The sequence below is a fragment of the Eucyclogobius newberryi genome, unplaced genomic scaffold, assembly GCF_026437365.1.
Source record: "Eucyclogobius newberryi isolate DKJ021-1_F unplaced genomic scaffold, fEucNew1.0.hap1 SCAF_1, whole genome shotgun sequence".
Taxonomy (NCBI): Eukaryota; Metazoa; Chordata; class Actinopteri; order Gobiiformes; family Gobiidae; genus Eucyclogobius; species Eucyclogobius newberryi.
This window is the reverse complement of record NW_027315723.1, coordinates 14,351,240-14,378,219: the sequence shown is the minus strand read 5'-3', so window position 1 is coordinate 14,378,219 and position 26,980 is coordinate 14,351,240. Positions and strand designations below refer to the sequence as shown.

Genomic DNA, 26,980 nt, shown 5'->3' with positions numbered 1-26,980 from the left:
GAGAGGTGTACATGTCCAGCGTAAAATGTCAAGCCCAACTAATATTTCATTCATTAGAGCAAAGTGCTACCCAAAGTTTAAACTGTAAATACTAAATACATGATTTGCAGACAATTAATTTATTGTATCATTTGAAAGCTACTATTACTATTTCCATCATAAGCATGACAAATATTAATGTGTAGAGCAATGCTAAGGCTAAAATGACAGTGAAAGTGAAGACGCAGACGGCTGTTTGCAGTCATTTTCTTTCTTTTTTCTTTCATTCGCTTGGCTAATTCTTGACAGAACTTGTGCGTCAATATGGACAATGATTTGTTTTGCAACTGCTGTTATTTGAAGTCGGAAAGAAAATGTGGCGATCCTAGGTGATCAATGATTTCAATTGTGCCTTTCTTTGCCCAAACTGGGTAATAAGACAAAATCGAAATTCCCTCAAATCCCTCCCTATGCCAGACAAATGGCCACTATTTAGCTAAATCTCACTGCTAATTTTCAAAGCTGGGCACACAAATTGAGCTAAACCAACAGACAATTACAAACATGCTAAATCCGTATATAATTATCCACATTAGCCGTTAGCGGATTAGCTCAAATTCTCTGGTCGTTGGCAAACAGTCAACTATGCCCCTGTGATGCAGGCTGGCCAAAGGAAATACATATGGTAACTATGGACTGTCAGTATGAAGGCTGAATGCAGATTAGATATCACTTGGAGATTACACATGTTCTCATGTTACATGTTGACAGTAGATGGATGTCTGAGCCAATGAGGGCCCATGGGTGCTTACAAATTGTGTGCAACACACAGTATATTGTTGGTGTGTTTGATAAAGAGAGAGAGAGGATGGTACGGAAAAGGAGTGCTAGAGAGAGAGTACAGAGATGATGGACATGTTGAACAGTATAAAACAGTCAAATACATTCAATTTCTTCTAAGGGTGATCGTGTAAGACATGACATGCCTGGCATTATAACTTATAACACTCAGGCCAACAGAAGTAAGGCCATTGGCCCCTTCGAACCACCAATCACTCACACACACACCACATCCATTCCAGGCAATGAAGTGTCTTGCCTAAGGACACAATGACAATAAGTCTTCCATTAAGGTACTAACCAGGTCCTGATGAAATCAGGGATTGACAAGGTGTTATGGCCCCATAACAGGACTAGGACTCCCTGGGAAAAGAGCTTAATCAGAAAGTGTTCTATTATCATAGTTCTATTATGGGAATTGTTTTAATTAAGAGATCCATTATGTTCGTTGGTTAATTTCCCAACAGGTGTGCGTGATCTCTGGGGGGAATCAAATCAATCCATCTGCCTATTATTTCCTATCAGAGCCAGTTAAAAGAGCGCTGTTTATCTGTGTTTGCATATCCATCAATGGAAAGTAAATTATACAATACACAATTTGTTTTTATTCTATTGAGAATCCTGAAAATGTTTTAACAAAAGTAGTGGCATAGTACTAGTAGTATCATCAATTCTAGTAAAGAAGTGACAGAATGAGAGTATTAGGAGTGGGCGAAGTTGACAGAAATTAATCTCACTTTATATCTTAAATAATCTCAATCAGGAAAAGTTACACCATGCACCTTTTAAGTATTTTCTGCCAAACATATCGGTCTCTACTTCTCTTCTGCCCGTTGCTAATGATTTGAGAGGCTTAGCAGCATGTTGCGGTGGAGTCCTCTGCTTGCCCTCCAGCTGTATACTGGAGCTGAGCACGGATCCATCTGTCACTGAATACACACAGCATATATCGTCTCTACGGTGACACGTTTGACATCGTCTCCGCGGTGATACATTTGACAGACAGCCGCGTCCATTAATGCCACAGCCTCACCTGCTTGTTACCACGGTAATCTGCACTGGGACTCAGTTGGGTACCTTTGAAATGTACAGCTCATTTTGGGAAGACAATGCAGGGAAGAATATTGCTTTGTACTGTATTTTGTATTGCTTCGACCATTCTAGTGTTTGTGAACAAAAAGCCTGCATTTTAAAGCTTGGTGCTGTTCCGTATTGTTAGCATCTAAACATCATAAACTATGAAAAACCAGGGCTGGTTTAGCAACTGACTGGACCACACATGAGAAACATCAGAGCCTTGTTAGAAAACATGACCATGTGTAGCACTGTTTTGCATTGATTATTAGCATTAGAGATGAAATGTAACTTGCATAAATGCTAACAACGACAAATCCAAAGTAAAATTATGATTAGAAAGTGGAACAGGATGTTGGATAATGACGTATTACTTGACGTATCCGTGCTGTCTACAAACATCAAAATACACATTGTTATTTCACTGCCTCATCCAAATGAATGGGACAGAACATTTATATCAGTACCTGGATATGAGCGTACATATTCTTAATACTTCACTCCTGGAAGGTCCTATTGAAAAGCAAATTTACATTTTTCGTCTATCTTAATATTCATATTTCAAGTGCTGTTAGAACAAAAGTTGTACACTACATTTACCCATTTTTTATATATTTTATATACCCATTATTTGGTTCACTAGCCTATTATAAACCTTGTCACTAATATATAACCTTACAAAAGTCTTGTAAAAATGTCGTAAATCATATCCAGCCCCATCAGAGAGGCACATCAGCACAATTCTACCATGTGAAAAAAAAAAAAAAACATGCCAATAACTCCAAGCAATAAATAATTCCATAACTTGATGCTAATAGGAGCATATTACCACAGTCAAAGTCAAAATTTGCCCTTGATTTGACAAAGTTGAGAAAAGTAGTCCACTGTACCCACAGCACCCTGAGTGAACCCTGTATGTTGGGATAAGGCGGGCCCACTCCTCCTAAATCACACTTTTATGGGTGCACTGTATTTACGACAGGGGCGCGAAGGTCGTGGAGAGGAGGAAAGAGTATCACCACGGCTACCTATGCGTCCTGCTCATAACTCATCTGTCAGGTCCTCCACAACCCTGTCTCGCAATGATGAACGAGCCCAGTGTCCCGCAACCAGACGTGGGCCAAAGCTGGGCCGGTTGAGGCCCTTGTCTGGACCATAGAGCTCCTGTTATTGTGTCAAATCCAAAACAATGTATTCATGTTTCAATGTTCATCCAACTCATAAAAGCTGCTTTGATTGTCTCGTAAACACAATATTGGTGGTACTAAAGGAAGGGAAATGGACAATGGCAGTGAGATGCAACCAGAATATTTTTTTTTGTTGACCAAAAGGCATGTAGAGTTTTCAGATAAAATCACCAGTAAAATTTAAAGGTGCACCTTGTAACTTTTCTAGAGATGGGTACATAACCTGCTTGTCTCCATTGAGATGGCATTACATTTCCTGGTATGGCATTAAACTTATTTATCTATATGGAGAGAAAAATATCAGCTCAGATCTGTGACAGGCAACTGCACCCACAATAAGAATGTATGTTTTTAAAGATATGTCTGAGCAATAATACCACATAAATGCAAGACAAAATAATTTAATGCCATTGGCAAGGCAAGTTTATTTGTAGAGCAAATTTCATACACGAGGCAATTCAAAGTGCTTCACACAGCAGGAAAAATGCATTAAAATCACAAAGAAATGACAGAAACAATAAAATTAACTAAATAAAAAATGTAATACAAAAACACCTAGCCACAAAGGGTAATGTGTTTTCGGAGTCCAACTCCTTTTTAAATCCATTTAAAATCTTTTTTTAAATCAGTCCAACTGATTGTACATACTTTTACACGTCCAACGTGTTTCGGAGTCCAACTCCCTTTTAAATCAATCCAACTGATTGTCTAAACTAATGAAATCACAAACAAAAAAGAAGAGTGCAAACAAAAATCCTTTCAGTCATATGCCCAGCTAAACAAAACTGTTTTTAGCTTAGATTTGAACATTGTCAGAGTAGAAGCCTGTCTCACATCTTCAGAAAGACTGTTCCAGATTTTAGCTGCATAAAACTGAAACGCAGATTCCCCATGTTTAGTCCTGACTCTGGCACCAGCAGGAGGCCGGTCCCTGAGGTCCTCAGAGTCTGAGATGGTTCGTATGGCACCAACATGTCCAAGATGTACTTTGGTGCTAGGCCATGGAGAGACTTGTACACAAGCAGAGCTGCTTTAAAGTCTATTCTCTGAGCCACAGGAGCCAGTGCAGAGACCTGAGAACAGGACTAATGTGATCGTACTTCCTGGTTCAAGTCAGGACCCGAGCAGCAGCGTTCTGGATGTACTGCAGCTGTTTTACAACTCGTTTGGAGAGACCAGTGAGCAGGCCGTTACATTAGTCTAATCTACTGGAGACAAACGCGTGGATAAGTCTCTCTAAATCTGGTTTTGACACTATATTTTTTATTTTGGCAACGTTTTTTACATGGTAAAAAGCTGCTGATGTTATTGATTTGATGTTGCTGTTAAAGTTGAAGTCTGAGTCCATTATTACCCCCAGATTTCTAATTTGGTTTGTAGGTTTTAGAGCGAGACTCTGGAGGTGACCGCTAACACTTTCTCTTTGTTTCTGTGGGCCAAAAACAATTATTTCAGTCTTGTCTGAGTTCAGCTGGAGAAAGTTGTTTTGCATCCACACACTGATCTGTTGGATGCAGTGACAGAGTGAATCTACTGGTCCATAGTCAACTGCCGATAGTGAAACATAGATCTGAGTGTCGTCTGCATAATTGTGATAGGACACATTTTCACTGCGTATCAACTGACCTAACGGCAGCATGTAGAGGTTGAACAGAAGGGGACCCAGGACTGACCCTTGGGGCACTCCACAGGTCAGGGTCATGTGGTCTGAGACACAGCTACCAATTTCAACAAAGTACTTCCTGTCTTCCAGATAGGACCTTAACCAGTTTAGGGCAGTGCCAGTGATGCCCACCCAGTCCTCTAGTCTCTGTAAGAGGACCCCATGATCGACAGTGTCGAAAGCAGCACTCAGATCTAACAGAATTAAGACTGAGGCTTTGCCCGTGTCAGTGTTCAGGCGGATGTCATTTGTCACCTTGACAAGAGCAGTCTCAGTGCTGTGATAAGGTCTAAAACCTGACTGAAAAACATCAAATGAGTTGTTTATTAAGAGGAAATTTGTGAGCTGTTGGTAAACAACCTTTTCAAGGACTTTGCCCCAAAATGGCAGATTAGAGATGGGCCGGTAATGACTCAGTACTACGGCATCAAGACTGCTCTTCTTTAGGAGAGGCTTTATGATCGCAGTTTTCAAAGACATTGGGAATGTTCCAGATTGAAGCGACATGTTAACTATGTGAGTGGTGCTAACAAACTGTTCAGCACAGACTTTAGAAATCTGGTGGGTAACACATCGAGGCAGCATGTAGATGAACTCAGACTGGTGATGATCTCCTGGACAGTTTTGTCAGTTACAGGTGCAAAGTGAGTCAGCTCTAAGTGTCTTGGTGGTTTTAGGGTAATTTTTTGCATTGTGGGATTTATAGCATTGTTAATGCCCTGAACTTTGTCATTAAAGAATAATGCAAACTCATTACACTTGAATGTGGAAATGAGTTCTAACGGCAGCTGAGCTGGAGGGTTTGTTAATCTGTTTACTGTGTTGAACAGGACACGTGAGTTGTTACTCCAATTATTTCAGAGAAATATATATTTCCCTAGTTCTACATAAGATTAGGTTGTACATGTTCAGCTTCTCTTTGTAAATCTCTTTTTGAACCTGGAGCTTTGACTTGCGCCATTTCCGTTTGGCCCAGCGGCACTCCCTTCTGTGCCCTGACTGAATCATCATTTCTCCACGGCGCCTTCTGCTTATTTTTAACCATTTTAGCCTTCATAGGGGCGATGGTGTCCAGAACATTCAAAACATTAGATTTAACAGAGCTCAACAAATCATTTACATTAGAACATGAGACATTTTCAAAGTTTATCATTTCCATAAACAGTGAACCTGTGCCATCATTTATATGTCTCCCCCGAACAGCTGCAGGACCAGCTGGTTGTTTGGGAAAAACAGACAGGTCAAAGAAGACACAGAAATGATCAGACAGAGCAACATCGACCACATTGACATTTGAAATATTTACCCCCTTTGTAATTATGAGATCTAGAGTGTGTGCTTTGCTGTGGGTGGGGCCTCTCACATGCTGAGTAAGACTAAATGTTTCAAGGACAGCATCAAGCTCTTTAGCGTTTCTGTCACTAATATTATCAACATGCACATTGAAATCACCTGTAATGACCAAACCATCAAAGTCTGTGCATATGACTGAAAGCATCTCAGTAAAATCATCAATAAAACATTGGCAGTGCTGGGGAGGCTTGTATATGCAACATTCTAAGGGATCATCTCAAAATGGGTTGAAGCTGAAAAGACGTAATATTTTTCGGCGGGTGGGGGGGGGTGTTGAACCTACATTTCGTCTTTTTGTTGCTTTGAAGCTTCAATACATTGTTGTGGCAGTAATTGTTTTGAAATGCTAAAAAACTGTGCATGCGCGGGTGCGTGCGCGGGAGCGGGTGCGTGCGCGGGTGCGTGCGGGGAGCACGGCGGGTGCATGCGGGGAGCACAATGCGCCGTGGCCCGCGCGGGGAGCGGCTGGTGCAGAAAAGTTGGACAAGCTTTTTTGCGGCAAGACGCGGCGCAGCAAATGATCAAGAGATTTGGCTCTAGTAACGTGCTACGCACTGCCCGGAAGAAGGACCAACACAAACCCCGCATGAGGTTTCGGCCAATCACAGAAGACGTGAGATTCTCACTGTGACAAAAGCACGTGTTCTGCTTCTGTCATTCTGACAGCATGTCTAAGGTCTAAACACAGGCAATTGACAATTACAGGTTTTGACAAGAAACATTAGTTTATCACTCTCTCATCCTCTTGAGACTATCTCAATGTGGTCATCTCACAATTTTGGTTGAATGGGATGACTGTAGGGCCCGTGCATCATGCGGATTGAGTAAACAAACATGCCGCGAAAGGTGACATTATTTGGAAAGTTCATAACTTCTACTGATAAACTTACCAAAGGATGTTCAGGGATGTTCATTAGAGGTGAGCAGGGTCTGTCCTGTTCTTTTTGTCTTTTGAGGGGGGGAGGGGGTCCAGAGAGAGACGAAAAATGTGTTGTCTTTTAAGCTTCAACTTATTTTGAGATGATCCCTAAGCAATAACATCTCCATGGAGGAAAGCATTTCGCATCTCCTCCAGTGGGAATGTTACGTAATGCATCTTATGTTTAAAATTCTAGCTTCAGGTGCTACGAGGCACTTACACAATTGGCTAACGCTACAGCTAGATACTCCTGAACATGACTTGAAAGGTTTAACCCGAGACACATTAATGGATCAAATGCGGACATTGTAGACAGTTAAAAAGGAACAATTAAGTCTACTGTTAGATCCTAAAGATCCTAGATCCTAAATAGGTACCAATTTGTCAATGTAAACCAGAGCTCCTCACCATGCTCTAAAGTAATTTACGGTGTGCCACAGGGTTCGGTACTCGGTCCAATTCTGTTTACTCTTTATATGCTGCCATTAGACAACATTATCAGAAAGCATGGCATTAACTTCCACTGCTATGCAGACGACACTCAGCTGTATTTATCAATGAAACCTGATCAGAGCGATCAAGTAGACAGACTTAGTACTTGTGTGAAGGAGATAAAAACCTGGATGACACTTAACTACCTGCTTCTTAACTCTGAAAAAACCGAGGTCATTGTGCTTGGCCCTAAGCATCTACGAGACGCTCTATCTGAGCAGATAGTCACACTGGACAATGTCAGTGTAGCCTCCAGTTCTACTGTAAAAAACCTTGGAGTCTTATTTGACCAGGAGCTCTCATTTAAAGCTCATATAAATCAAGCTTGTAAAACAGCCTATTTCCATTTGCGCAACATAGCCAAAATCAGAAGAATCCTGCCTAAAAGTGATGCCGTGGACCCAAATGCCCCTCTCCTGGTGAAGTGGTCCCTGCCCTGTGTAGACGGTCCCTCATCTGCCTGAGGAGTGGGTCCAGTTCGCCTCCGACGGTCCCTCATCTGCCTGAAGAGTGGGTCCAGCTCGACTCCGACGGTCCCTCATCTGCCTGAAGAGTGGGTCCAGCTCGACTCAGACGGTCCCTCATCTGCCTGAAGAGTGGGTCCAGCTCGACTCAGACGGTCCCTCATCTGCCTGAAGAGTGGGTCCAGCTCGAGTCAGACGGTCCCTCATCTGCCTGAAGAGTGGGTCCAGCTCGACTCAGACGGTCCCTCATCTGCCTGAAGAGTGGGTCCAGCTCGCCTCCGACGGTCCCTCATCTGCCTGAAGAGTGGGTCCAGCTCGACTCAGACGGTCCCTCATCTGCCTGAAGAGTGGGTCCAGCTCGCCTCCGACGGTCCCTCATCTGCCTGAAGAGTGGGTCCAGCTCGAGTCAGACGGTCCCTCATCTGCCTGAAGAGTGGGTCCAGCTCGACTCAGACGGTCCCTCATCTGCCTGAAGAGTGGGTCCAGTTCGCCTCAGTCGGTCCCTCATCTGCCTGAAGAGTGGGTCCAGCTCCAGTCTCCTCGTGTCCGTCTGTCCGTCTGTGAGAGTCGGATCTCTTCTTCACTGGAACTCCTCCAGGTTTCTACGCTTTTTTCCCAAAGAGGTTTTTTTTGTAGTTTTTCCTGGCCGAGAAGGAGAGTCTAAGGACAGAGGACCCTGGGACATCGTCCCTCGCCACCACAGACATTGTCTGACTCCATCGCCACCACAGACATTGTTGATTCATTTCTCCCTGTGGCCCTCAGAGGCGACTGTTGTTGTGATTTTGGGCCTTAAAAAATAAATTGATTTGATTTGATTTGATTTGATTTGAAATAAGGACGACAGGGTCACTGAAGTTGAGTCAGGCAGGTCTTGCTTGGCAAGGTGACAGGTCCTACACAACAGTACAGAGATGTCTAAAGAGGGTTACACAGGGACATGTACTTAAACACAATCTACCCCCCACTGTCTCCCTTAAGCCGTCCCCCACAGTGGTTACCTTCAATCCCATTTGATATGAACAGCGACGGAATGTGGCCTTTGGACACAGGTGAATGGTACAGAATGGTACAGAATCTACACATAAAAATACTGTTTATGTTGTCTTCAGAACCTGCCTCCAAGATATTCTAGAAATTCAGTGGTTTCGCCATGTCAAAAAAAGCAGGTTGCACCACTCCCATTTCCACAGCTGCGATTCCTTGGACATGGAGCCAGAAGGAACAACAATGTCCTGGCCAAACAGGCCCTGTCCAGAGAGCGTCCACTCCCTCTGGGACTTGGATATCCAGGATGACATGAACCAGACCCCTGATGGACCTCACTTTCCAGGCCCAGGACCGTCCAGCCTTCAGACGGCTGGCTGCCACAGTCACTTAGTCATAAGTTGTTTTGTCCTGGGCAAAACATTTACTTCACACAGAATTATATAAAATCTAGTCTTTTGAACATTCATAAATCCTTTTTTTTAATTTAATGCTGATTTCCACAGTACAATAAAAGCCTTGAGACGTATTGAAGGTCACTACAGAGGACATTATCAAACTGGGTTAACTAAAGTTGCCAACATCCCTAAAGCATCTCCTTATTCATAGAGTTAAGCTTCCTGTTAAATGCAACATTTTTCCTATTCAGAAGATATAATAGTTTGTTTTAAATTGTTAAATGTTAATGTCATCATCAATTTATAACTCATGATAACTCCTCAGTATAGTATCATTTGTGCATTACTTTTTTTCCCTTTAGGGAATTTTCATACCCTCCGCTCATCTTTGTGCCAGCGACCCGACTTCATAACAAGCGTAAACAATTTGTCACCATTGTATTCTCTTTCTCGCTCCACCATCCTGACCTGATTCGCTCACCCACAGCCTTCTGGCAGTAATGTATATGCAGACGCCCCACTGTGCATATCAAATGAGTTTTTATAGTGACAATGTGAGAAGGAGAGAGCAGAGGAGAGGAATTACAGAGGTCTTATATATGTGAAGGGATTGAAAATACTATACGTTTAATCCTATAAGACTTAAATACATGTCATAATTTCAAATTTGAAAAATATACTGACATTTTGTGCTATGCATTAATGAAAGGACTTAATTGTACTTAGCTGTAGAAGAAAAGCTAACAATAATTACCAGATAGAAAATTGTGGAATAAAAAGTACTAGCGGTAGTTGCTACCGGTGCCTATAGTGGACAAACAAGCGATGCAGTTAAATCAAAGCTTGTGAGAAGGTTTGTTTACGCATATCAGTTTAAAGGCTATTGTAGATTCTAAATGTCTTAAATCTAACGAACAACTTTATAACAATAAAAGCAATGAACGTATATTTTTACTAGTGCCTATAACTAATAACTATTAACTAAAACCATTAAACCTGCCATATAATTACTATCAACCTATGGTCCAATGAATGATAGAAGGAATCCATTCACAACAGTTAACACACACCTCTAACTACAAATACTAATACAAATATACACTCTGATTCCAACATTACCAGCATTGTTCTGAATAGAAAATGCATATAGAGGAATTTACTTTGAAATATATATAATTATTAATATATGTTACCGCGGCAGTGGTTTGTTTAGGTAACTTTTCTCTGGCTGTTATATTAGCTGTAGCCTCAACTCTCTCTCTCTCTCTCACACAGCCAAGGGAGGTCCTGAAAAATAAATGCGTCTTCTTAGAGTGCTTTAAATATAGTATAAATCTCTGCCCCTGCTCCAGTGAAAATGAAGTTTGTGCCCAAAGTCTGCACCATTCTATCTCTCCTCTGTCAGTCGCTCTTACTCTCCTCTCTCTTTTTTTCTCTCCTCTCTTTCTCAGGATCTCCTCTCTTTTTACAATCTCCTTCTCTTTCCCTCCTGTGTTCTTTATACATCTCTCACTTTCGCTCACTCCCCCTCCGTTTCTTTTTCTATCGCCATCCTACTCTCGTCTCTCCCCCCATCGCTCTTTTGCCATCTTTTCTCTCTCTCACCCCCCTCTTTCTCCTTGTTCCTCCGGTTCTATCCTTTCTCTAGCTCTACGTTTGTCCCTTTATCTCCTTCTCTGTCTCTCTTCTCTCTCCACCCCTATCTCCATCCCACTATTCCCCCCTTTCTCTCTCTCTCTATTCCTCCTTTCACCATCCTTCACTCTCTTTCTCTCCTCTTCTTCTCAATCGTTCTTTGCCACTCTCTTTCTCTTCCTCTGCCCATAGCACTGGAGTGACAGGTACAATATTGCAGATGTCTAGCTCCCCAATCTGGTTAAAAAAGGGAGAGTGAGAGAGGAGAGAGGAGAGAGGAGAGAGGAGAGAGGAGAGAGGAGAGAGGAGAGAGGAGAGAGAAGAGAGAGGAGAGAGAGAGGGAAAGAGAGGAGAGAGAAAGAGAGGAGAGAGAGAGAGAGAGAGAGAGAGAGAGAGAGGGAGAGAGAGAGAGAGGGAGAGAGGAGAGAGGAGAGAGGAGAGAGAAGAGAGAGGAGAGAGAGAGGGAAAGAGAGGAGAGAGAAAGAGAGGAGAGAGAGAGAGAGAGAGAGAGAGAGAAAGAGAGGAGAGAGAGAGAGAGAGAGAGAGAGAGAGGGAGAGAGGGAGAGAGGGAGAGAGGAGAGAGGAGAGAGAAGAGAGAGGAGAGAGAGAGGGAAAGAGAGGAGAGAGAAAGAGAGGAGAGAGAGAGAGAGAGAGAGAGAGGGAGAGAGGGAGAGAGGGAGAGAGGAGAGAGGAGAGAGGAGAGAGAAGAGAGAAGAGAGAGGAGAGAGAGAGGGAAAGAGAGGAGAGGGAAAGAGAGGAGGGAAAGAGAGGAGAGGGAAAGAGAGGAGAGAGAGGAGAGAGAGAGAGAGAGAGAGAGAGAGAGAGAGAGAGAGAGAGGAAGAGAGGAGAGAGAAAATGTCCAAACCAATTATTTGCTCCTCCCCTCTCTTCTAAGCTGATCTTCGGCCCACTGTTGCAAAGGCAAAATGTGTTGACTGTACAATTGAATCATTAAAAAAAATTTATTTGGCCTTATCTTGCTGATCAATATAAATCAGTGTATCCACCAATGCCCCTTGTGGTTGGAGTTGGTATTTGAGCCCTATATAGCAATGGTGAAAGATTAGTTTGTGTTCCTTCTCACCTTTGCTGTGGGGTTCAACCTGTGAACCATTACAGACGTGTAGCTACACAAATTCAAGACAATGACTTAACTTGATTAGCCATAGGTTTTGATATAAGATAAGATAAGATCCTTTATTGTCCACACATGGGGAAATTTCATTGATACAACGCAGCAGATACAGAGGAAGGACAGATAACAGATTATGGAAAGTTTAAAAAACACTCTCAATAGAAGAACTCTTATAAACAAAAACTCTTAAAGACAAAACCTCCCATTTCCCAAAAAGGGATGGAGGGGGAAAATTCGGATGTCCGCCGGGATAACGTGACGATCTCCGGGTAAGACAATGGTTCTCCGCAGTTTCATGAGTTCCTCCTTTGTATAAACGCGAACGGCGCCGGTGGCCGGGGGGGCTAGCTCGGAGCTAGCGCACATCACGACGACACGACGAAAAACACTCAATAGTCCAGCCGAACAAAGTCAAAACAAGTTGAATTAAAGCAATTCCAGCGTGTGTCCCGATCGTACAACTAAAGTAAAGAAAGTAGAAAATACAAACGATAAAGCAAGTGTGAAAAAAGTGTGAAAAAAGAGCGGAGCGTTGCACCGGGCTGCCAGCTGGACCGGCGCCTCTGTGACGTCATATAGCATGAATATTTGTATAGTTTCCCCATATCATTTGAGTGACAGGCAAAGTGGTGCTGTTGTTATGTTTACATCTGATATTTAAAAAAAGAGGATATATATATATAAAAAATATATATTCTTCATTCATTGAGGCTAAAAAAAAAGTCTGAATGGAATACAAGGGGAGAGAGGGATTGAAAGAATGGAGGAGGCTGAAATTGTGGATGGACAGGAACAAGTTGGAGCTTGCTGGGGGGAGAGGCGTTCGTGGCATTTGTGCTTTAGATAAAAGCCATCATCTGATATGAGAAGGAGAAGGTCATGAAGCAGATCAGATAGCACAGGTTAAACTGGTGTTTGATGCCTTCCATTTGTATTGGCCGAGACCAGGAGAGCAAAGAGAGGAGAGAGAATAACGACTATATTTTTCATCATACAATTTGGAGTACGGTACTTGAGGTGCTTTTGTAAATTTAGATACAAAGGAAGAGCACTGGTAGGAAGAAAATCTGATTATGTCAAGCATATTTCATTTCATATCTTCTATTTACACAAGACAATGCATCCAAGATATAAAGTGCTTGTTCAAATAGCTTTAGTCGTAACCAAAGTTCAGACGGTGTGAAGCATATAATGACGTACTAAGCGAGGAACTTTACTAACAAATTGATGTAATCCCTCACTTCAATTATAACTCCTCCCTTTGGAGTAGGACCAAATGCTGCTGCTCAAACCATTTCCATCAGAAGGAAAATAGAAACGTCTTGTTTTCCGTCCAGATGACTAGCTTTTTTTTTCTACCTTTTTCTACCATCTACCAACAAAACATTTAATAAAATAAAATATGCTACATATTGCATTGTTTTCTGATACCTATATTCAAAGATTAATAATATTGTTACAAATGTCTTGTGTATGTTGTATTTTGACAAGAGGGGGTTCCACAGGGCTCCATGTAGGGGCCACTATTGTATATATCACAATGGAAAGAAAACATTTTAAAGATGATCACTGATATTTGATTCCGATACTCATGGGGCACGTTATCACTAAAGAAGGTTTCAGATTTGTATTTATATATTTATTTTCATTACCAAATGTTCAGTCATGTACATGTAATTGGCCAATACAATCCTGCACACTACAAATTATTTCATTATAATTATATATAACAATAATAATATAATATAATATATATAATATAATATATATACATTATATATATAATGTTATATTATATTATATATATATTATATTTTTGCTGTGTTAAATGTTGTTTATGTGCAAGATATTTCCCCTGCCAAAAATATGCTTTTACTTGCTTTTACTTACACCTGCCTCTATGTGAAAGCAGCAGTACAAACATATTGGTAGTCTGGTCCCATATCTAACGCTTGACCTTCTGTCCGACTGCTCTGATTGGTCAAAGTCGCTGTGACATCACACTCCGATCCAAAGGTCTTCAGAGTCGCCGCGAGCCATTTCATCCCGACTTAATCAAACGGAAACAACTGCATCAAGGGCATGCTGGGAAATTGGCAGGAGATTTTTGATTTTATGCATGTGAGCGCAAGATTAAAGCATTAAAATTCCTCCTACATGAACTAAAGGGATAAGATGTAGGAATAGTCATTGAGGTAATTAAATGCATGCATGTATGAACAGAAAATGTATTTGGTGTCAATGGAGCATTGTGGGAAATATTAAAGCTCAGTCCGACAGAGTAAAAGTCAATGTTATGTCTTTTTAACGCTGACAGTATTGCCAATAAGTGTGTCTGGTTGAACATAATGGTGTTAAATGACAATCAATGGGACGAGAGCGAATGAAAGCAGCCGCTGCATACTAAATATCAGCGTATAGGAAATGCTTGAGTAGGCAATATTATGACAGGCATAGAATGAATTGTCCGGTTGTTAATTGTGTGTAAAGTTAACATGTCATGGTGGTTTTTTTCAGGTATTCTGGTTGTCCCCATCAACCTAAAACATGTCAAATCATGGCGAATCCTCCATCTAGGTCAGGGGTGTCAAACTCATTTTGGGCCGCGGGCCGAATTTCGACGCTCAGGCTGGGTTGCGGGCCGAACATAACGTAAAACATAAAACAATTTAAAAATATATAAGAAATAAATAGCTTTATATAGCCTACGCTGTTTTTGAAGCAATTACTGGATCAATTAAAATAAATTACAAACACGTTTGTTCTCATAAACTAAAATGTATTAAGAAAAACAAGTGTCATTTCACACTGTGCTTCAGTTTATGTGCATCACAACTTCAGGGTTGATCTACAGAGATAAACATTTAGTCTATTGTTAAATATTGTTAAATAGGTATTTGGAACTGAAAAATATTGTATTTGACTTTATAACAAAATAAACTTCTCAAGATTTAAAAAACCTTTTAAATGTACTAACTAACATTTCCACGTCTCTGTAGTTCTCTGTAGTTCTCTGTAGTTCTCTGTAGTTCTCTCTTCACCTGAACTGACTCACTACTAAATACAAACACACGTGGAGCATTTAAGGAGGTTAAGTTACGCCTCTTGCCTTGAAAATATAGAATAAATGCATGAGCCACAGTGTTCCATCAAACCAAACTCTTTTCTCAAATTGTGGGCCAAATATTATGTATAAAATAAAACAATAAAAAATATAAGAAATAAATAGCTTTCTTACAGTAGTACCTAGTAATAGTTGTGGAGACTGTTGCACAAATGTGCAGCAGGTGAGATACTGAGTCCACATCCAGCAGCAGCAGCAACAAGAACATGCACTTTTGATGTGATTTCTGATGTGAAATGTTGATATCACAGACATGATTCTGCTCAAACTCAATATGAGCTCGCTATTTTCATAGTTTAAGTTGATCTTAGTGACAAATGATTCATGTAGTGACTCAAATGAGGTCATTGTGTTTGTGTTCACAGTCACATTAGTGTGGACACAGTCATGTTCATACTTTATTACACTCTGACCTGTGTTTTTACCTGTGGCTTCTGATCTGTCCAGGTTTGTAGAGGTTTGTATGTTTTCTTCACAGAGCATCATCACAGAAGTTAGTTTTCTTGTTGTTAGCTCCACTTTTAGCTCTAGCATCCACAAAACAGTCTTCTTTCTTTCTTCCACGTGTTTCATAAAGCCACACGTCTCTGTCCTCGCTCAGACCTCTGCTCTGAGGTGCGTAAGTGCTGTAAAGTGCGCAAACGCGTGTCTTACTTCGCTCAGCACTTCTCCCTCCGCAGTACAGTGAACCCTCGTTTATCGCAGGGGTTACGTTCCAAAACAAACCCGCAATAGGCGAAATCCGCGAAGTAGAAACCTTTATTTTTTTACAGTTATTATACAATGAAATACTCCATAAAACATTGAAGCTCACGCGCGCCGCTCTCACCGGCGTCTTCCGCAGCTCACACGCGCGCTCTCACCGGCCTCGCAAACTTCAATTTGGCAAGCGTTTTTACGTTCGTGTACATATTAATCCATAACGTTATTGACACACAGGTAGAGAAGACGCGGAGAGACTGTTTAGCCAATCAGAATGCAGAACACAATGCACGATGCACGATGCAAATCCGCGAAACAGCGAGTGCGCGAAAAGTGAACCGCGTTATAACGAGGGATTACTGTACACACGGCAGTGAAGAGCCGCGTGGGGGAGGGGCGGCCACCAGCGGCATTGTGGGACGTGTAGTTTTAGCGCTAACAACGGTTACGGAAGTAACTACGGTTCTATGAATGAAAAAAAAAATATATAAAAATATTAATTCAAAATGTTCGGCGGGCCGCATTAAAACGCGGGCCCGGATGTTTGACACCCCTGATCTAGGTACTCCTGACCAAGACTTTGACTAAAAAGGACACATTTAACCCCAGTGTCAATGAAGGATGTGTCAAATTCATGTGTACCCTACCTTTAGAGGAAATATCAAGGAGAAATATCAATAACCTCTGAATAGGACTATTTCCAAGAATTTACTATTGGTACACAAAAGTTTAAAGGTTGAATGGCCGATTTTTTTGTCATAAATTTGAGTCTTATTTCCTCGTGGCGTGGACTGCCGATTAGTCCTGCCAATTATCAATCATAAAACGCACCTACCGCTCACCTGCAGCCGCATGCGGCTCGTCCCACATTTCTGCGTGTCTAAGCGCATGGATCTATCATAATATAGTTCCCTCAGTGTACGGGGCAAAATAGAGACGGAGAAAGACTGTTCGAGCTGACTCAGAAGAAGACTGAAATCTACGGGAGACGAGAGATGCGATGCGATCCGTCGTGCTAATAAACAAACGCACGTGTGTGTTGTATCAGTCCGCACGGGGGAGTGCGCATGCGCACTTCCGCCTGCGTTCTCAAATCGCCAAAAAATCGTCCATTGCACCTTTAAGTTGCTGCACAAGAACTGCCCACTTTTCCCTTGGTACCTAAGTCCACAATACAAATTATATAAAGTTGTAAAAAGTGAAGGTATTTTCAGCTGATACAGAGATCATTTTTTTTTCCTTTTTGTGGCCAATAACAAAATGTGCCAATATCGAAGTTTTAGAATCAATGGCAATGCCTACAAATGTAAGTAAAGCAGCTAAGTTTTCAAATAAACTTCAACATTTTGTAAAATAGTAACACAAGTATTTTCTTAGTCTATGATGACCTTGTAAACACTACAGTCACATCTACTGTGTCATGGTTAAGCTAATCGCGCTTGCTCCACCCTCCGCCTGCATCTTCATCCTTTCCATAGATCTCATCCATAACAGCTGAAGCCTTTCTCTCTGCCTTGCTCTGATTGGCTGTGACAGCTGTTGGATCCGTGGGACAGTCCGGTAGTGCGTCTAAATGGCAGAGTGAGGCCAGAGTTTCATTTTAGCTGCCACAGCTTGGAGAAATCGACCCTTGCCACCGCGTGTGAATGCTAATGCTCTACATGTAGTGAAGGGAAGATTCACAGACGCTACGGACTATTCAATACTGGCATTTTTACTGCAGTGCCACAACCCAAGATTATCATACAACAAAATTTAAATGTATAGCGATCTTAACTATCAAGAACAATTGGTTAATCGACAACCGTGATCATAGAGGACACAATATAATTAATAATGACAAAAATAATAATCATTTTGAAAACAGAACTTCATTTTGCATACATTTTTACTACAAAAAGTAAACCGAGATGTAAAGTGCTTTTATATCTTTCTGTTTATATCACTTTACTTTGTCATTTAAGACGATGTGAATATGAATGTGATGATCCATGGCAAAAGGAAGCAAAAGTGGGCGGGGCAGAATAAGTACTGTTGCTGTATACTTTGACAAGACCAGGTGAGGCCAGTGGCATAGATTGGTGCCCACGTGTTTGCCAGTCAGACCAATGGCAGCTATGGCAACTGGAGTAGCTTGGAGGGTTAAATTTAAATCGACCAAATTTCTATTATTATGGGCCAAATGCTGAGAAAACATTGAACCTCTTTTTTCTACCTATTTTAATATAACAATCTACCTACTTTTAGATCTTATTATGTTGCATGCTAACCAAATATACAGTCGACATGTGCAGTATGTATTCTCTGTGTGGCAAAATGCCCTCTCTCCAGGTGTGACAGTGACAATAATCCACATGTGAGATTTTCAGTGAAAAGAGCATCTCTTCTTCACAAATTCACACTTCTTCTTCTCCCATGTTGCCCCACGTCCTGTCAGCTGTAGATGCTTTTAGTCCCTGCGGTCACCACTGCCATAAAGGACACGAATGAGCTTCTTGATGAATGTGATGAATGGTTAGTTGAGAATATTTATCTCTCTCTGTCCCTCTCTTCTCATCTCTCCCACTCCTCTCATCTCTTCCAGTCTTCTCATCTCTTCCAGTCTTCTCATCTCTCCTTCTCATCTTGCTCTCTCTTCTAATCTCTCCCTCTCTTCTCATCTCTCCTTCTCTTGCTCCCTCTTCTCATCTCTTCCACTTGTTATCTCTTCTCATCTCTCCCTCGCTTCTCATCTCCCCCTCTCTGTCCCTGTGGACACGCTCTTGTAGACAGTAAAAGTACATGTCCCTGGAGGTGGATGGTCTCTCCACAGCATTGTTGGAGTACTGACCTCGGTCTGACACTTTATGTGATTCTTCTAGCACTGTAGACAAGCTGCTTTTTTGTGTACTCCAGTTTCTGCAGTAGTCACCATAAGAGTACACTGCAAAAACAGTTGAACTTGAGTTAAAGGACAAATATTATTCCTTATTTATGTTGTTATTGGCCTTTAAACATGCTCTTGAGTACCTTACCTACTTTGGCATCTCATGTTTTATAACACCAACAAAATTGATTCAAGTCACTTGAATGTGATTCAGGTGACTTGAATGTGTTTCAAGTGGTGTTTCCCGCAAAAGAAATTTGATTCAATTTATTTTTGTAATCCCCGAAATCACAACAGTAGTTGCCTCGAAGGGCGACAGTGAGAACAGATTAAACAATGTTCATAGGGACTTGGCAATGTCCTAGCATCCTGTGTCCTTAGACAAATGTCTCAAGCTCCCCTGTCCTTAGACCTTCCTTTTCTGCCAGGAAAAACTACCAAACCTCTTTGGGGAAACCACTCAGGAGGAGAACCAGTTCTTTGAGGCAGATGAAGAAACCAAATTGACTTTGGTTTCCATCTACTGGCTCCAGAGGAAATTACATAGGTGAGATAATCAAATGGAAATTTTCCTCCAAATTGCTGATGTGATTAGACGGCAGAAATGCTCAGATCAAGTCTGGAGATGATTTATGGACTTAAAAACAGTGCAGAAGAACTCAGACCTCCCCATTTGATGTAACACATCAGGGAAATTCAGAATGGAGTGTTTTTGGTGCTCAGAGGGGAGAGGACTTTCGAAACAGAGTTTATCCTAAAAAGAATTACGCTAAATGCAATTCCAGGTGTGTTTTTGAGGAGGGAACAATGATATGAGATGAAAAATAAATCTAAACTAACATAAATGGGTGAAAACTAAGATTAGTATTCTGAAATAAAGATATTTTAACTTTGAACTCTTTTTGCAGTGCATAAACAGAGACAGGAGAGCTAAGCTAGCATGCACAGGCACATTAGGGGCTGTCAGAGGAGGAGATTCCCTGGGGACAGTGGGCCAGAGTATGGAGAGGCCCATCACACCTTTAGCAGCAGCGCAGAGAACTGTGGGAGGAAGCATGTAAGGATGTGCAAGCAGACATGCAATCAAAACAGCACCCAAAGGCTGTGGATGTTATATGTTTCTATAGTAAATGCTTTTCTTATGTTGAATGAAAAACCAAAATGCCAAACCTAATGTGTGATAAAAATAATATGCTTTTACATGTTTACCACAATATTGATTTAAAATGACTTAATAAAACAAGGTCTTCATTTCCAAAACTACAAAACATGCCTTCATAGTTACATTTCACGCAGGCAGACACTTTTTATTTATGTGTTCTGATATGAGTGTCTGATTTTTGCGAATAACGCCGTGTAAATACAGAGCTGTGAGCGGAGATAGGGGGCAGATGAAAACAGACGGAGAAATCAATCAAAAAGCAACTTTGATTAAACTAACTGAGTTAAAAAGTTCACAAAGGTAGATTTTACATAACTTGTCCTCTTTAGGTCCCAGCCAAAAATAAAAACATTTTTGTACAAAAGAGCTTTGATAAAGGCCCTCCAGACATGCCAAAAAGTAAGTTGTGGATTCATTCTAATTCTTGACTCTTCCGTAGCTGTACAAATACATTATCCTCTGACCAAGCCACAAGGGAGCTATGGAGGAAAACAACCTCCTTGGCCTCAAATTATTTCTTTCATTGCAACTTTGCGACTTTGTGCGAAGGAAGTCAGAGGAAAATTGTCACGTCTGGTATGACAGGAGATTAGAGGCTCCTATAGGGCAGTAATGGTACAATATGTGTGCAGAAAATGTATGTAGCATGATTCATCGGCTTTTCTCACTGCTCCGATTCCTTCAACACTCTGTTTCTCTCTCGCTCTCTCTTTCCCTAAGCTCTTAATCCAAAAATGACATGTGAACATACACCCTGACAAAAGACTCAAATCATCAGAAGATTTAGTTACAAAATCAGTGGCGATCTTTAGTCCCAAACTGATTTTAAAACAAAAAAAGATTTGTGATGCCATATTTGAAGTTTTCTCCTAGTGGAGCAGATGGTGTTGTGAGCCAAATAAATTCAGAGCAAAAATAGATAATAAAGCGATACATGTGTAACATGTCAAATTCAAATGGATTTTGCCAAAATAATTGTGGTTAATTTCTTCTTGGTTATTTTTTTTTACAGATTTTTTGTTAGACAGGAAAACTGCATGAAATGGGGATGAGAGAGAAGGGAGGACACGCAGTAAAATGTGGGACCTGCACATGGCATGTGTGCTGCCGCCTTAACCACTCAACCACCGAGCAGCACCATTTGAAAATGTTTACACTATTTTCTTTGTAATGAGGCAATCGTGGACACGGTTTAAAATGCACCAGTTTTGTTTTTTAAGTATTGATTTTTGACTGTATTGTTTATTTGAAAGGTAATATAAGTAGTTCAAGTTATAAAAAAACATGATTAAAACAATTATTGCATCATTAGATTAAAATTGACGACCCTGTACTTTATTGAAGCTAAATCTATATTCAATCAACTATCATAGGTAAAAGTTTGGTCATTTTAAAGTCCAATCCAAGCTAGCACCTCAACTACATCAAATATTAGTCAAATTGTTTGCAAATTCCTCTGCAGCTTTTGTTGTTTCTCTGTGCGCTGGTTCAAATGAGTGTTGCCCCCTAATTTGCTTGAGAATTGAGCGAGCGACTGGCTGTGAATGCAGAGCTCCTCGTCCAAAACCAAATCTCTGGACGCCACTTCTTGCAACAGAACACAATAAGTCGGCGCGGCGGCCATTGTTTAGACCCAGAAATGATGCCAAAGTGGCTGAATGGAGCAGCGCTGTAGCCATGTTTCTGTTCAGAGAGAAGACAGAGTGATAATGCTGAAACGGACAAGGCATTTTAGACATGTTGTGCATGTTGTGCAGGATCTGGGAGGCTTCTGGGCAGTGAATATATTCATGAGGCTGTTGAAAAATAAGCATAGCTGCAAATTGTCAATTGAAAACAAAATATGATATGACTTGAATGGTGAAAAGTGCTGATAATGGCGCTAAAAACAGGAAAGTGAAACAGCATGGTAAGCATAATTTGTTGTTTCTTGGTTCATATTTTAGAAAAAGCAAAAAAGGATAACACTATAATAATTTAGCAGCAAGACCCATTTTAATAAGAACTTAAATCATATTTTGTATGTGTGTATAAAGCTCATCATAAGCTTTTATTAGATGTGTACAACTTCATTTAGCAGAAACATTTCACGTTTTAGTTTTGTGCCTGATTTATATCTTATCCTGCCTCAATTTTCATATTAATTGACTGCTGAGATTCCTTCTGCAAACTAATTTACCTGCAGGTACTAAATGAGAAGCCTTGATTTTCTGCAAATAAAAACATTTTAATATTTTTCAACAACCAAACCAAGTTAATTGTATCCAAGTCTTACCTGAGCACACAGCTGTAGTAGCCCACGTCCTCGAGTTCGGCCGGTCTAAACCAGATGGCGTCTTCCTCTTTGCTCATCCTGGTTCCGTCAAAGCTGATGGGCTCTTCGAAGTCGCCGTGGCCCGCGCTCTTGTACCACATCAGGCTCAGGCCCGCGCTCTGGGCCAGGCTGTAGTTGGCTCGAATGTAGCCATAGAAGAGGGCACAGCGGATCCGGACCGGCTCTCCTAACAGCGCCTGGTACTTTTTATAGTCCACCGACCAGTCAGTGCACCCCTCCACTGCAACAGACGACAAAGAGAGGGGAGAAAAGGTTAGAATGTGAAATAGATTGTCCAACAAAAGAAAGGCAAACTTCTGAAGCAAATCTAAACTTGGAAGACGGAGAGAGGACTAAATCTGAATCAGGACTTTGAAGGACAAAATCAAGCTTAAACCTTAAGTGAGACTATGGTACATTTGTACAATCCACTGCAAAAGAGAGACAAATAACCTTCAAAATGTTTTTTTTATATTTATTATTATAGTAACGCAACAGCAAAAATTTCATTTTTCACACAGCAAAATTTCAAAAATAGCACGTCACAAACAAACAACAAACACGCTGGTTATTGACTATAACTATAATTTCACCCATACATTTAACTGAAAAAACAGGACCAAAACAAAAGCTTTTATGCTTTTGCTCTGCCACGTTTTCAACAAGTCAAAATAAAAGACATATATAACCAAACCTAAAATACAGTAAGTAAGTCATATCTTACTCAATATTTATGTTGATGAAAAGGAATACAATCCAAAAGTATTATTTTTGTAAGGTATGGTATATTGTTTTGCCCATATAAGGTAGTATTTCCTCTTTTCTTCCCTCGGCTCTTTGGTAAACCTTTGTCATCAAAGCACTCATCTCTTGCTGGTGTTTGAGGAGAACGAGCCCATCTCACGAGGACGATCCGCTTCACGTTCGCACAAACATACGGATCTCTCAGGACTTAAATAAACACAAACGAACCATGACAAAAATATCATCTTCATTAAGGTTTAAACTGCACTTCTGTCCTTTGAAAACTTCATACACTCAAGATTTTAAAATAATTCTCAGTCTATTAGTAAATAGGAATTGTAGACCAACGGTAATTAAAACAGGCATCAAACCAGAATAAAAACAAGGACTAAACCAAGACTAAACAAGGACTCACATGTGACCACGACTCCACATAAATCATCCGAAAAGAACAAGCGATCAAGAACTAAACCAGGTCTGGACCAGAACCAAACCAATTACTCCAGGACAAAATCACAACCACCTGGGACTAAATAAGGTAAAAACGGTGCTAAACTAAGTCTAAAATTCTACAAGTAAACCAGAAGGACATATTTTGATTTTGAATTTTCATATTTTTCAAAGATTACATTTTTTTGTGTGTGAAGGATTTATTTTCAAAATTATATATTGACTTTAAAAATTACCAAAATATACTAATAGCCCCATAGTTATGTTAAGTCATGAGTTATGTGACAATTCAATGATAAGACTTTTATCTTTACTCTATGATCCAAGTGAGTGACTTATCAATGTGGATAATCAGTGGGAATATGGACTTTAGAGCATGTTTAGAAAGTTTTTTTTTTTTAAATGCACCAACATATCTTTGGAGGGAGGTGTCAAAAAATGAGTTTATAATAAAAATCCATGGATACAACACATTTCCAACACCTGCTCAGCGAATGTCATCAAAAATGACCAGGACTAATCCAGGACTCAACCAGGTCCAAACCAGAACTAAAATTGGATTCAAACAGACCGAAGTCTAAAACCTTCCAATCTAACGAATGGGACCTCCGCCAGTTAATGTTCTTAACCATATTTTCACCTTCTCCTGTTTACAAGCACAGCCTCAGTATATATTCCTCTGACATTGATAGTCAGACATTGTTGATTCATTTCTCCCTGTGGCCCTCAGAGGCAACTGTTGTTGTGATTTTGGGCCTTACAAAAATAAATTGATTTGATTTGATTTGATAGTGCTTGTTCATTTGACCCACGGAAATTAAAAGCCGATTCACTGCCCAAAGCCATAAAAACATGCCCACATCACATTCAAATGCATCTTTCAGTCCACAAAATGAAAGTATTGGCTTGCATAATATTGTGAGTCTGCATACATCTGCCAGAGGTAAGGAACAGCACTCCTAAGGCGTCTGATAAAGCACCACTGACATTCTAATAACCAGGAGTGAATAATAACTGCATTATTCATGAGGGAGGGCTGTGGATGTGGAGCTGGGAGTTATGGTCAAACATTAATTGTGATTTTTATTTTATTTTGTCTCATTAAAACAGATAAATAGCTTTTGGGCAATGTCCCTTTTCAAAACAAAAAATAGGTTAAATGGATAAAACAATCTGTCAAGGCACTTTCATACAACTCAAATACTAAAGACGTTTGTATCAATAATTATATCAACGTAATGTAAAAGTATCTCAAATATGATTCCTATCATGTATACAAAATAAAGTTAAGAAATCAAATGAGCCATGATTAAAGGTCCCATTTTATGTATACTTCTTTACACTTCGGTGCAGAAGGAGTCCTTGCGCCCTCTGCTTATGTTTTTTTTACAAATAAATCCACTTGGTTTGTCTAAATATTTATAAGATTTATTGCCTGAATACTGCATAATATTGGGCATTTAAACAAAACTAAAGTGGTATATATTTTAGGCCCAAACCGAACCAAAAATAATGTGTAAAATGTATAAGCCTAATAAGATAAATTAAAAAGGAGAAAGTGTTTAGAAAGAGTTTAAAACAGTATTTTCTTGATGATTAGTAAACAACAGTGAAGTGTAGTGCGCTGTCTGTGGTGCTGAAATGTGAATGGGCCTTTTCCATTGCAAACGCAGCATATGGAAATACACTGTATATTTCCTGTTGCTGCTTTTAATCTGAGGTGTGAACAAAGAGAGGAATCTAAACCAGATGGACTCTGTGCTTGTTTTTACTATTTAGCATTTGTGGCAATACTTCCTACATTATTGTCAAGTCCCAAAATGCTTAAGACCTTAATTTTAACAACAAGGAACTCGACTGTCTTTACTTTTCTCTCATCTGTGCATTCACTCTGCTTTTAGTACTATCAATCTGACTGCAATACTTTTGATATCCTGACTGTAATAATGTATGTATGCTAATAAAGACTGTTGCCCCACACAATACACAAAGCTCTGTTTGAACACTTTAGATCCGCATTAGCTTTCATAAGAACAGAGTGCTGGACTAAATGTGACTACTCTGCTCTCTTAAGGGGCCCTCACACCGCAGCGTCAAAAGTGTCCAGTTTACGTTCAAAGTCTATGTAACGCCGAATTTAACGCCGCGGTGTGAGAACAGCTTTAGGCTACGCTCATACTGCAGCGTATGATGCCCAAATCTTTTTTTTGTGTGTGTGATTTTTTTATGTGTTCGTTCACGTTACAAAAAAAAAATGCGATTGCACTTTGTGTCTGGTGTGAACGGAATGCAGCTCGATATGGCACAAAAGAACACAACGTCACATGTAGCGCACTGCGTTTACAGAAGTAAAAAGGCAGGTTACCCGGGTCTGCTCCTGTTATCAATGTCCTTAGTTTCTTTAAATTTCACACAAAGGCATTGCAACCAGGAGCGCTTAAGCCCTGGCTCTGCCAGCTCCTTTGCAATCTCCTCAAATACGGCCCGATTACGGTACCAACCCTTTATTTTTGCCTGAATAGATTGGTCACCCCTGGTATTGATTACCGGTAGTTCATAAGTTCCTTCTTCCACTGACAGATTTCAAATCCTTCGTCTGCCATTTCTTTCCACTTTCCTTGTTATTTTCTTTGACTCAGAATGTTGACGCTTATCCCGCAAATGGTGCCTAATTATGACGTTCAGGTCGGATAAACAGGACCTGAGTGTTTCTAAAAGTACGGATTTCTAACCACAAGGGGCCTTGTTCCGTTCACACAAAATGGGGCCAAACAATAAATAAAAAGGTCACATATGGGCAAAAAAATAAGCTGCAGTGTGAATGTAGCCTTACAACAAGGCAGTAAATATCTAAACAACACTGATCTACATATTTCGATCATTCGTAGTTTACATGTTCTTTAGAGGTGAACTGCATAGACAGTAATTGAGATTATAGTCATTTCAATTCAAATCTAATTTTGGGAAAATGAGCCCGACATATCGGCAGGGCTTATCAGCCAAGTCCATAAAATAGATATTTGGAATGAAAAAAAATATTCTGGTCGCTCTTGTAACTCCCAAACATGAATAGATACCGATGGTTGTGTCTGGGGAAGGGTATCTGATAGGAGAATATTATACATGTATTATTATTATAATAAAAGCAAAACAAAGTTTGTTCTAATACAGAATATTATGAGCCTTCCAACTACAATTAAAGCCATATTTCATCCCGTTTCATAAGCCCTGTTTTATAAGCATTAAATATCTGTCTCTGATCAGACAGTAAACAGCAGAGTTTTGACGGTAACACTTTTAAATCTTATATTGGGGTAAAAGCTCTTCTTTGCATCCGTGTGACGTTGTGTTCCTGACGAGCTTTTTATCCCTGTGTCTTCTGAAAACAGCTGCTGATCACAGCTGCCACCGGCTCAACAGGCTCCGGCTAATTGAGTCTCTATAAATGTTTTATTTACCCAAGATGCAACGCGGAAGGCAATTGGGGAAGAG

General features: G+C 40.4%; 1 protein-coding gene across 2 annotated transcripts in view; it reads right to left on the bottom strand.

Moving 5' to 3' along the window:
• LOC140346403 (interleukin-1 receptor accessory protein-like 1) overlaps nucleotides 1-26,980 on the bottom strand; it is a 351,979-nt gene that overhangs the window by 172,754 nt on the left and 152,245 nt on the right. For both annotated transcript variants that reach the window (XM_072432558.1, XM_072432477.1), the window contains exon 3: nucleotides 22,256-22,535. In XM_072432558.1, the coding sequence (XP_072288659.1) occupies nucleotides 22,256-22,535 (280 nt within the window). The remainder of the gene's footprint in view (nucleotides 1-22,255; nucleotides 22,536-26,980) is intronic.